This window comes from Miniopterus natalensis, chromosome 14 (genome assembly GCF_054644295.1).
Source record: "Miniopterus natalensis isolate mMinNat1 chromosome 14, mMinNat1.hap1, whole genome shotgun sequence".
NCBI lineage: Eukaryota > Metazoa > Chordata > Mammalia > Chiroptera > Miniopteridae > Miniopterus > Miniopterus natalensis.
In genome coordinates this window covers 48,042,877-48,056,318 of record NC_142094.1, presented here as the reverse complement: position 1 = coordinate 48,056,318, position 13,442 = coordinate 48,042,877, and the positions used below count along the sequence as shown (strand labels likewise).

The following is a 13,442-nucleotide window of genomic DNA, read 5'->3' as shown; positions in this document are numbered from 1 at the left end:
GAAACGATGAGATAATTAAAGCTTGTTGTTTTAAGATGCTAAGTTTTGGGGTAATTAGTTATTTAGCAATAGGTAACTAATACAGGCCACTATGTATAATTTCCTTTGGTGAAAAGTTTATTGTGTTAAACATGGCAGGAAGACAAAATTTTACACTTTCACAACAAGACTTTCAATTCACTAGCAAAAATCTAGGGGGAAAAATGATCACTCCACAATTCTTTTAAACCTTCTTTGTTACTCTCTGGGTTGAAGATTATCACTCTTGCTACATGAATATGAAAATAACAATCTATATATCTGCTCTTTCTCATTATTTTATTAAGTTCCCCTAGGCATAAGTAAAATTGATACTTTAAAGCCAAGTTACAAATGAAAATACATAAGATTTAAAAATTAGATAATCTATTCAAAGTTATGCTGTTTTTAGTTTAATGAGGAAATTATAAAACAAAAAACCTCACATGGAAATGTAGTTTAGTCTTTCTTCCTTATAAACTTTACAGTTAGAATTCAATGGTCCTCTTTCAATCACTTCCCAAAGAAACCTCACTATCTAACAACACTGAACAAAATCTGAACTTCATCTCGTCCTTTCAGTTACTTTATACAATATGTTATATAATTATTTAGCTAATAAGTTAGATCTTAAAATTGGGGTTCCTTTAGAAGACGAAATATATTTATTTTTGATCCAAAAAATTAACATGCCCTTCAAGTATTTCTAAACACAGAAACTCAGGTTTGTATAAAGGAAGGCACTTAACATTTATTCCCTCATGATGAAGCCTGGTTAATCTCCTTTCCACTGGGAAAGGGTTCCTTTAAGGGTTTATTTAAAGGATAGCTTTAAATTTAAGCTATACTTAAATTCCTCAAAGCTTGCACTGCTTTTATAACTTGTACTTGCTTTTATCTAGGCCACTGGTATAGGAGAATTACTCAGAGTGGAATTCCCCTTTGGCTTTGGACTAACCTCTGTGATTAAATTCACAAGGGCACAACAAAAATGATTTACCAGGGCCACCCCAGGCAGTTCTATGCCTTGGTGCTTATTTTAGTACTTCAGTTGGAAACCTAATATAACTCTAACCTGGGCATCATGAGTCTATGTGTGCTGAACTCTGTCTGCCTTAAGGGGACCATGACCTTCATTATGCATAAAGTTATGAGTTAATTTTGCATCTTAAATTAAACTGTTCTCTCATTTTCTATCACTTATATGCGACCTTTGCAATTCCATTAAGGGTAAGAAAACTAACAAATCACCTGAATATAATTTGCAAAGTCTGGATACTACTGTGAAGATAGAATTTTCATCTTGAGTTTATATTATAATCCACTTTTAATCTAGTTAGTTTGGTGTGTATGCATATATGAGTGCCTACATTAGGGGTCTGTAACATGCGGCTACCAAATCACAGACCTCAAAACCTTAGGTCTTCCTATGCTGATCTGACTGTCAAGTGACCCAAGGGAAGAAGAAAACATGCGTATGAGATGTACCTAACTTCTTTCTTGGTTTTTAACACTTCCGTCCTGCCTTCCATTTCTTCACAGATATTCAGTCTGAACTGGGTGTCCTTGAGCTCAGAAGCATCTTTTTTCCTCCTTAATGAAGCATTACATTCAGAAATAACCCAAAGAGAACTGACACCACCAAGACAATACCAGTTTGCTATTAAAGCTCTGTAAGTTAAATGTATAGATTAGGTGTGCATTTTGCCTCTGCAAGATTGGGAGCAACTAGTCACTGTTCTTCACCCCTCTTCTAAGCTGAGGGTTACGATACCTCCTACCTCATTATATCAAGGTTTCCAAAGAAGAAGAAAAAGTACAGCCTTTGAACTATTTCAACTCACAGGACTTTGCAAGATCTGAGTAACTCGTTTTCTCTGTTCCATCATATTGAAGTCTTGCCGTAGATCAGGAGACATGTTCCTCTCCCTGATGTATTCTGGGTCATTTTCATTGATGCGGTCAAAATACCTCTCCTTGTGAGGCATACTGGGAGGAGGAGGAGTAGTGATCACGCCTTGGCTGGCATCTGAACTCATGCTTCAAGCCTGCCGATTCCCCTTATCTGTATTAATAAACACAAAGGAGGGCATTAATGGTAAATTCATTATAAAATTAAAAATCTTACATGGGTCAAGAAGAACTCCCCTACCCCCAGAGTAAGTGGGTAGCTCTCTTTAAAAAGCAGCTTTTCAAAAAATATTAGAACAATTTTATTAAGGTAAAAATGTCTTAGATTATAACGCTAAATTGGAAATTGATATTTTCAGAGCTAATGGAAACTCGTGGTTCAATTATAATAATGTCACCAAATGCGATTAAATTTTTAAAGGAAGCAATGATCAATTACACAAACCATATCTAAGATGGCAAGTTTCCCAATTAGTGAGTACTGTCAGTAGAGCTCTTTTCTCTCTTACTCATGATTTTATATTAGACCAAACTTCAGCCAGATTTAAGAGCCACTACATTTTGTAGTGAAGATAATTTACTAACATGAGAGAAACACAGCTTTAAGATTTTTAAATGATTCAACAACTTCCCAGGGAGAATGTAGGAATTGCTAAGGTTGCTAGACTACAAAACTTCAGCAAGACAGTACTTCAAAACCAAGTAAGAAACAATGAAAAGCTATTCAGGAAACACATGAACAGCTAATTCACTTAATTATCATGATTATCACTGATACTTAGGGTTATCCTTGATTTTATGCTAGGGAAACAAATTCATTTGGGCTTTGCTACAACTGAGCACCTAACCAACTATAGCTAGATCAACAGGACAGTCATTTAATATTCCTCCCTCAGCTCCGCCTGGAATACCTGTGTTAGAAATTGAAATCATCTAGCTCGGTGCCTTTCAAGTTGTCTATGGTCACCTTTTCCAATTTGCTGTGTGCCAATATTTTTGTAAAGTACAAAATTAGGCATTCAGATGTCTTGGCAATTTCAAACTGCAAGAAATTTCTAACCACATACTATCAGAGTCTGTACTTGTCACAGACAGCCCAGTCTGCAGACTGGCACTAGATCCCGAGTCACTCTTAGAGGAGTAATGAATGGCCTAGCAGAGAGTAAGTCACTGCCAATTGCAGGAATGCTTCCTTCAACTTTTAGAAGTGATACGGCAGTAAGCCTAAATCAAGAGAAAGGGAGACCAGTGATGGCATATTCCTTTCCCTAGTGTTCTTTTGAACTAAGTATAAAAAAATAAAAAAATGTGCACCAAGGTAGAAGAAAAAAAAAACACAAAAAAAGAAATTGTAAAAGTGGTTTTGCTTAACATAATTTTCTCTACAGGTGGTGACTTCCATTCATGCAACCTGTTCAAAATAAATGACTGGGTAACAGAAAAACCATTCTGTCTAATTACAAAGTGGTATTTTTTAAGTGATTATTTGTCTGGTGGGAAGAATCACTTCATAATAAAGGGAATTAAATGTAAAACATCCAAGAATTCTTTTTCCATTTAAGTTGAAAACTAACGGGAGAGAAGTTTCTGTGGACCCTTAACTCTGTAAATTCTTCACAACTTTGAAGTCCCAGAAGAACACTTTTCTAGATAGATGCAGAAGAGGGAAGGCAAAAGGGTCACACTCATCTTGGGGATTGAATCCCTGATAAAGACCAGAGACATCTGGTCTCACCTTTTAAACACAGTAACAACCAATTTGTCTCTAACAATAGTCTGCTGTGATAGACTTCATCTCTAAAGCTGCCTTGACCCAACTTAGCCCACATGAACTTATGATATTAAAAATTCTTGCATTAATTCTGGTCCTAGAAGTGTAAACTCATTCTGTTAAAAATATTTTTTTCAAAACACATTAAAACTGTTTCCTTCTTCTTGCCAATGTTAATTTCATATGCAACATTCTGTACGTTATCTAAGTTACTTTAGTGTACTACACAAAAAATTCAGGAAATATGGCTTAAAACATTTTATATCATACTGCTTTAATGAAATTCTGACTTTGTGACTAGAAAGCAACTAATCAGTGAAAAAAATGAGCTTTTATATAATTGAACCTTCCACATCCTAAGTCATTATTCTAAAAATTGAAAGAAAACACAACTAAAGAATGAGTGTTTGATGATTAAATGTGTTCTTCACAGGTTGTTTTGTCCCCCCCCCCCCCCCTTTTTATACAACATTCACTACTAATGGAATGACTCTGGCCATATTATATTCTTTAAAAGTTTGGTTTTTCTGTACTGTTATTAGTTTGGCTTACCAACCTATGGTCTTTACCATTATCTTGCTATATCCAAAAATGTGGTACACAGAGCACCAACTTTAAAAAACTTCCCTGTTTTCATACCCAGCTGGGTTATCAGAATTCTAGAGGCCTAACCAATCTTTGGAAACGTATCATCTTAGAAGCTCTTTATAACGTCATGCTAACTTTTAAATGGCCAAGTAGAGACTATGCGAGTACTCAATAACTGGGATATCACTTAACAAAGATCAATTCTATTTTAGTTTGCCACAGTAGGCCACTGGCTTAAGCCATTTTTAAAAAGACAGTCCGCAAATATTGCTTTCAGTTGGATTCTACCTATTCCTCAATTCCAAAAGCACTACTTAGTTTAACGGAGAAGGGAGTCAGGTAACAAGCTTGTGTCTAACTTAATTTCTGATGTTTATAAAATAATTTTATGAAAACTCAGCAAAAAATAAAGAACTGTAGTAGTAGATTCATTTTATTGTCTCAGCATTGGTTTAAGAAGCTGATCAGTGAAACATTGATAAGTAAAATCTTACAGTTTGAAGAACTCTTGATGATGAACACAGTTTTCAATGACTAAGGTAAAGAGAAAGATACATCTAACCACCTATTTTAATAATAAAAGAAACTGCTATATGTGTATAATGCTTTGCAGTGTATACCATCTCTTATACCTTTCTATCTGATTTTATCCTTGCAGCTATAAGTGCAGGTTGATACTTGAGAGGTTCATGGGTTTAACATCCTGCTCCAATTCATACTGCTTACGTCTTAGGCAATATTCCAAGTCACAGTTTTCTGTCTCCTAGTTCACTTTACAATGACACATACTATTTCACATATCATAAAACATAAGAGGACTACGAAATTTTGAAATGTTTAGTTTACATTCTGTCCTGAATATTTGATAATTGGAGCTTACGGAATTTGTCAAAAAATGAGGAAATGACACCAAAAAAGGGAAATAAGATTAGAAATAATTCAAAACACTGTGACCTTTTTAAAACTTCAAAAGCTCATTATTTAATGGCTTTTTAATAGAAGTTTCATAGTTTTATGTACAAGGAATAAGAATTGGGAATTTATATAAAGGATACAGAATAAAGAATAAAAATGGTAACTTCTCATTTAAGTGTTCTTTTATACATAAGAACTTTTACATAGATTTTAAGTCAATCATAAGCACAACTTATTATCTGCAATCTTGTACACTAAGTACCACAGAATGAACTATATTTTAAGCCTTGAAAAAATTTAGGATCCATAAGATTATCTGAACATAAACAATTCAGGAAAATATGGGAGAAGCTTGCGGCATTATTTACAATAGCCAAGATAATGGAAAAACCTAAGTGTTGATGAATGAGCGGATTTTTAAAAATGTGGTATATATACACAAGGAATATTATTCATCCATAAAGAGAAGGAAATCCTGCCACTTTCAACAACACAGATAGACCTCAAGGGCATTATGTTGTGAGGTAAGTCAAACAGAAAAGACCTGGTACATGACCTGTTCATAGCTGCACTATTCACAATAGCCAAAAGGTGGAACCAATGCAGATCCCACCAACTGACAAATGGATAAACAACCAATGCAGTATTAGCCACATAATGGAATATTATTCAGGGAAGAAGGGTGGGGGGGCTGCTTAATGGGCACGAGATTTCTGTGTGGGGTGATGAGAAAGTTCTCAATCTAGAGAGTATGATGGCTGCACAGCACTGTGAATATACTTAATGCCACTAAACTGTACATTTTAAAAATGGTTAAAATAGTAAGTTTTATGTTATATGTATTTTACCACAATAAAAAATGAACTCAAAATGAATCACAGACATAAGTGTAAAACTACAAAACTTTTAGAAAAAAAATAAGCAAGAACTGGTATGTATGATACACAACAAACTCTCGAAACTCACCAGTTAAAAAAAACACTACTCAGTTAGGAGATGGAAAAAATCATTCATAGACAAGGTAAATAAACACACAAAAAGATGTTTAACATCATTAGTCATCAGGGAAATGCAAATTAAAACCACAAGATACCACTAAACAAGTAGCAGAATGACTAAAAAAATAACGACAACCCCAAATGCTGGAGAAGATGAAGAGAAACTGGATTCCTTATACACTGCTAGTGGGAATGTAAAATGATATAGCAACTCTGGAAAACAGCTCTGCATTTTCTTAAAAAATTAAACATGCAACTAGCATATCACCCGGCAATTACTCTCCTGGTCATTTAACCCAGAAAAAGGAAAACATATGTTTTCATATCAAAACACAAAAATCTATACTGATACACAATAGCAGCCTGAATAAATCTCCAGTGAATTATACTGAGTAAAAAAAAAAAAAGGCCAATCACAAAATGTTACATAGACCATGATTCTATTTATATAATACAGCAGGTTTCAAATAATGTTTTGTTATAATGCTGATGAGATGCTGTAGGAACTTAACTCTTGTTTATATAAATTACCTTATGGTAAAATTGGTTTTGTGATACATCATTTTGCTTAAAGTTGCAGAACCTATTGACGATGACATTAAGTGAGGACTTTCTGTGTTCTTCAAATGAGAAAATTACAAAAATGGGGAACAGATTAATGGTTACTAGGAATCGAAGAGGAATATGCTCAAGAGGAGGAGAGGTGTATTCAGGAGGGAGGGAGGTGGGTGAAGTGATAAAAGGGCAACAAAATGAAATACTGTAAAAAAGGCATTTAATGGATACTGCTGAGATTTCAGTATTAGTCTTTACAAGCCAGGAGACACGGCAAGTGGAAATATTCACTCAACTGTTGGACTCAAGTCTTTGCATTTCCACCGTTTTGTGACATAAGAATAGCCACGGAATATTCATTCAACAAGCGTCTGAGCATCTACTATGTGCCAAGGTCCTGCTATGTGCGGACACAATGGCAAATAAGACACAGTTCTTCCTGTAAGCAGGCAATTACATCATACGGGTGCTGTGGTCAACAGTGAAACAGAACTGTCTCAAAAGGCCCTTCAGGCTTCCTGAGTTCCTACACCCCGTAACTCTGCTGGTGTCCTCTGACCTATCCCCACAGAGACAGAGAAAACCCTTGGTATGGGTTAGTATTCGTAACAGCTAGTGATTTTCTAACAAAAACTAGGTACTTCTTACTTTAGTGATGGGTTATCACAGCATTTAAGAACAATAGTTATTGGGCCCTTACTATGTGCTAGCCACAGGGCTTTCCACACATTAGCTCATTTACTCCTTAAAATCCTACGATGTAGGTGCTACTATCTCCATTCTACAGGAGGAAATAAAGTCACTGAGAAGTAACTTGTCTCAGGTCAAAGAACTGCTAAGCGGTGGAGCAGGGATTTAAATCTAGTCTGTAGACCTCTAAAGCCCATGATCTTTTTTTTTTAACCCTCACCCAAGGATAGTGTTTCTGTTGCTTTTTCAGAGAGAGTGGAAGGGAGCAAGAGAGAAACCTCATGTGACAGAGACACATCGACTGGCTGCTTCCCACATGTGCCCCACCTGGCTGACTGGCCAGGGATCTAGCCTGCAACGGAAAGGGAATCAAACCTGGGACCCCTCAGTCTGCAGGCCAACGCTCTAACCATTGAGCAAAACGGGCCAGGGCTAAAGCCCCTGATCTTCATCACAATCCAGACCCAGGGGTAGCTAGTAATTTCTTTTCAAATGCCCATTCCAGCTATAGTAATTCTTAGTGGTTTACCCAGGCTCAGGTGCGGGTGGTGCGGGTGGTGCGGGTGGGGGTGAGGGGTGGGGGGAGGAGTAACAGAATTGCCAAGGCTTGGAAGGGAGTCATACATCTTCACTTAACTGCCTTACAGGAAGGACGTTTTAAGTGAAGTAAATAGTAGATTCTAGTTCCTCATAATCCTGAACAACAAAACCTAACATAAATATTTCTGTTTCCAGGTGACAGGTGAAACAATTCAGTTCACAGCTGCTTCTCTTTAAAATTAACTTACCCTATTTTTAATACCACACTACTACGATACACAGTCAGGCTTTCTAGAACTTCAGAGCAATATAAACCAGTGCAAACCAGCATGAACTCCACTAAAGGGGAAAAAAATTAGTCTTTTAACAGTGTTCTTTGAATTGAAAATGAGGTGGGAAACGGATTTTTTTTTTTAAAGTGATGTTATAAAACTTGTCAGCACTATGGGTTTTCCTCTAGCCATGCAGATTAGAAATAAGATAGCAAACATAAACAAAATCCTGGTTTTAAAAATCCTATCCAAATATTTATGCAGTAACTATTCAACATGCGTTTAAAGAACATTAGGTTCAAGACACAAATAGATGAAACACGCTGGAATGGTAGCTTTCAAACTTTTTAAAAACGGCAATCAACAATAAGACATATACTTTATGTTATAATCATACAAATACATGAGATATATAACTGAAATAAATTCATGACATGATACTTTCCCTTGCTATGTGGTATACTCTAATATTTTCATTTAAAAAAAAATTTGGGTCAAATTGATTCACAATCTACTAATGAATTATCACCCACAGTTTGAAAAACACTATCCTAGAAATTCAAGTGATGGCCAGATGGGAAACAGAAAAAGGAAAAGAGGTGTGTGTGTGTGTGGGGGGGGGGGGGGGATGAGTACGTGCTAGAGAGACAGAAGAAAATAAGAAATGATTCATTGACATATATATTTGAAATGTTTACGGCAGGTTATAGAAATAAGGTCTTAGTGATTGGTGGGATAATTAATTTATCCTCCACTTGGGCACTTAGAAAGTGCCATCTATATAACTTAATGTCAGATTTTTGTTTTCATTTTTTCTGACTCTTATCTACTTCTAGTTCAATTAATCGTCCTGATCTCTTTGCTCATGTTTGCAGTCCCCATAATGGCAGAGTGCTCCATAAATGGTGGCTGAATTGAATTATTTTACTATATCACAGCCCCTTCTAAATAAAACTGGTTTATATTATTTCTAGGCTGGGAATGGTAAAAACAATTATATGAAAAGTTACTACTTATAAAAAGTCTTTCCAAATTTAAAATTCTTGGCAGTTTTAGCAGCCTTCTCTAGAATATAATTAATGAGATGGCTCTACTTTCAAGTACCAGGCCTAAAGTTCCATATTTAAAACAATAATCAAAGATATGCCAAGACTTCAAAGCAGGACATTTGGTAACAACAACAACAGCTTGTTTACTGAGAATTTTTCTTGATGAAAGTTACTATAAAATTGTGAAGGTATTTAAAATTCTAGAAAACAAATTGGACTCAGCACAAACTATGACAAGTCACATCCTCATATTGACCAGTGAAATTTTATTGACTTTAAATTCTAAAAGAAATGAACTATTTTCAACTGCTAGCCAAATTTTTATATAAAACTGACAGAAAATCAATAGATTTGACAAAGTGGATTAAAGAAAGTCAAGGAAAATGAAAAACCAAACAAACTGGCATTGAGTAGAACCGAGCAATACAGATGACACTTTCTAAGTGCCCAGTGGAAGAAGATTTAATCATTCCATGAAGCACTTATTGCTATAATGGCTATTGATTCTATGACAGCTGTCTTGGAATATTTCAGACTAGATTCAAGGATCACATTTTACAGATGAGAGGAAACTATACTCAGAGATGTTGAGTGATTTTTCTAAAGCTACAATGCTCAAGTATCAGATGACTACTATGTCTTAATTAGAGGTTATCAAAATGACATTGATTGTGCTCTGGGTAACAATAAATGATGTTCATGTTTACACTTTTACCACTCAAGTTAATTTGGCATCATTCTGAAATAGCTGAGGGCCTTTAACTATTTATAATGAAACAAATCAACCCTCAGAAAAAGATTATGTTGTCAGTATCCCCACTTCATAAATTAAAAAATGAGGTTTAATAATTTGCCTCAGATAACCAAATGTTCTTCAAATAAGGAATTATTCACGGTTACAGATATTAATAGGTGTGGAAGGGTGGACCAAAAAAGATGGGATGGCTCAAAGGATGTCATTTCCCAATGGTATACATAGCTATTACAACCTTGATTGTGGCCTTTATTGTGGTGCCTGGAAATATAGGATCACAATATTCAGCACAAAAACAGAAATGGTAAATGTCCTCAAAGTAGTAAAATTAAAAGCCTTGTAGGGCTATAAAATAGGCATAAAGTGAAACTTAACTAAGGCCTACTGCCAGAATCTTAAGATTGATCCAAATCATTCTTAAATTTCTGAATCCTTTTTTGTTGTTGTTTTGAAATGACTTCTGTTAAGTATATGTTTAAAATAAAAGTATACATTCTAAACTTTAAAAGTCTAGGAAACAATGAATCTACAGTTGATTAGTAAAAGATACTATTAATCTGAGCCTTTGTTAAAAATCCAATTTAAAGGAAAAAAATTACCAACAATAACAAAATAAACGAGTAACAGTAGCAACAATCCATTACATTACTAAGTGCCCTATACTTAACGGAAGTTGACAGATGGGTTAAAAAAACAGAGAAGCCCGGCCGGTGTGGCTCAGTTGGTTGAGCATCATCCCATGAACCAGGAAGTTGCAGTTCCTGGTCAGGGCACATGCCCAGGTTTCCAGCTTGATCCCCAGTAGAGGGCATGCAGGAGGCAGCTGATCAATGTTGCTATCTCTCACTCTCCCTTCCTCTCTCTGAAATCAATAAGAAAAAAAAAAAAATTAACAAACAAACAAACAGAGTAAAGAAAACTCAATTGGAGGGCACATCTATGAGAGTATTTTGGTTTGGTTTTGGTTCTTTGTTTTATAAATAAAAATAACACTGCTAATTAAGATAAACTTTTTTAGCAAACATGAAAAATACATCCTGTACCTGTATAGCTGGAAAATATAGTAGTTACATGCAATCATAATATACATTGTTCAAAATGTAAGCACAGAGCAAAACGTTCCAGTAGATGCTTGCTAGGTCAACATTCGGTAGGGTAATCCAAAGACCACAGGGCATTCACTGCTGCACAAAGCAGAGGATGAATCTAACCTCTTTCTCACTAAAGTACCAATGATTAATGAAGAATAGTTTATTCGTCAGCATAACCTGTTGCAAAGAACAGTGAGCTGGACTTCTGTATTTGAAGAGTAGGGGTTGGGGAGAAGAGAGGCAGTTACTTGCTCAGACATTGGTAGGAGTGGAAATAACATTCACTGAATTTGAAAAAAAATCTTTTGTTACAAATTTACCAATGATAGTGGTCATGCAAAGGACAGTGTTATAAACTCAAAACAGTGTACAAAAAGTTCAGAGGAAATGTATTTTCTAAAGTCAAGGTTCAATCATTATCCAGACTTAGCTCAAATTGTTCCTAACATGAATCATTTGAAAAAGCAAATATGAAACTGATCTTTCAATAAACTAACATATAGTCTTGTAAAACAATGAGTAAAACAATTAACCATAGAGAGGCAATCCTTCACATATCTGGCGGAATCCAGAAACATATGCGCCTCGATTCCTTTACCCTCCTTTCTTCAAAATATGATGAAGGCCTTGTATATATCCTCAGTCATCATTTGTCTATAACATGGAGTTTTTGGAAATGGTTGGGGGGGGAAAAAAACAAAAGAAGAATTTTTTCCCCCCCGAGAGAAGTTGACAAAGACAAGTGGATTGATGACTGAAATGTGCCTCTCAGACATTTAGTTTCTATTACTAAGTCCCCTGGTATCAGTGAAATTTTAAAAATTGAGATCCAGGAAACTATCCAGAACTCAACAGCTCATGATAAATGAGAAGTTTCAAAAATGGAATCACTGGAGATTATGATTTTTAAAGAAAGATTCATTGGGCTCAATTTCTGGAGATACCTTAAGTCTTTGGTTCTTTACTATTTGGTACGTAGTCCTTCTGGGCAAAAAGCTTTTTCTTTTTTTTTAAAGAAACATCAACCTTCACATATTTCATGAACTAAAGTCTACTTAATTATTTGTCCAGCACTGAACTTGAAAATTTAAAGCCTTTGTTTTTGACATTTTCTTGAGAATAATGTTTGAGGTGAAATTCACTCTTACCCATTACTGCATATCTACTCTAGAAACCTGGGAAACTTTCCAAAGTGAGTATCAGAATACAAGTAATATAGAAAACTTAACTCCCTGAAATTCGGATCTTATATCTACCTATTTTTCAAGGATTTTTGAACTCAAGAAATTCTGGTCACTAAGTTTGAAGAAATGCAAACAATCTTCCAAAGCTCATTATTAAAAATGAGTTGAGTTTTGCAAAATCAAACATTCACCCAAAAGGCTAACCTAGAAAACTGATTTGTTACTGTGTACAATACTTCTAATAAGTCCATCCCTAATGTGGGCATTGTGACCAGTGAGTGACAGGAGGGAGGCTGGAAGGGCACAAAAAATATGAAGCAAAGTTCCTTATTTTAAAAACTATACAAATATATACCAATAAAATGTTAAAGAACACAGGGTATGAGTAAGTCCCAAGAGTTCATCTTGATCTCCTATTTCAGGTATTCCAGCTAAAGATTTTTGGCTTTTATGGCTGTAACTTATAAAATACAGCTATAAAAGTCAATCCAAAAGCTGTAGGTAACTCAATACATCATTACTGCAAAGAAGTCTGATGTGAAGGACTTCCTACCTTCAGATTTTGACTAGTAAGGAGGATTTCAAGATCACCACAACCTCATCTGTGCCTCCTCCCACCCCCCGCGTCTCCCCATGGAAAGTCTAATATTGAGCCACGAAAATGCAACTTATTAAACACAGATAATAGTGCTTGGAAATCACTTTAAAAAATACTTGGTCATAATATGTCATTTTAGAAATCTGATAACAGTTTTAAGTGGAAGTCCATGAAAAGAGATATTAACCTTGGAAATCTGTTTTTGTAAAAGCAAGCAAATAAACCATTTGTGTGCAATTAGATTTTTCAAATGAATCATCTTTAGATCTGAAGTTCAACATTACATACTGTACTGAGTTTAATAGTATCCCTTAAAATTTATGTCATTATCTCAGAATGTGATCTTTTTGAAAATAGTCTTAATTTGTCATCAAATTAAGATGAGGTCATACTGGATTAGGACACAATGACTAGTGTCTTTATAAGAGAAAAATGAGAAAGATGTGATACAGAGACACAGAGGGAGAAGAGCTGTGTGATGATGGATGCAGAGACTGAACTGATGCAT

The 13,442-nt window shown here is 35.2% G+C and overlaps 1 protein-coding gene across 2 annotated transcripts in view; it reads right to left on the bottom strand.

The window, feature by feature from the left end:
* Window positions 1–13,442, bottom strand: part of ADD3 (adducin 3) — a 98,303-nt gene that overhangs the window by 27,119 nt on the left and 57,742 nt on the right. For both annotated transcript variants that reach the window (XM_016212123.2, XM_016212124.2), the window contains exon 2: window positions 1,863–2,083. In XM_016212123.2, the coding sequence (XP_016067609.2) occupies window positions 1,863–2,057 (195 nt within the window). In that variant the 5' untranslated portion in view covers window positions 2,058–2,083. The remainder of the gene's footprint in view (window positions 1–1,862; window positions 2,084–13,442) is intronic.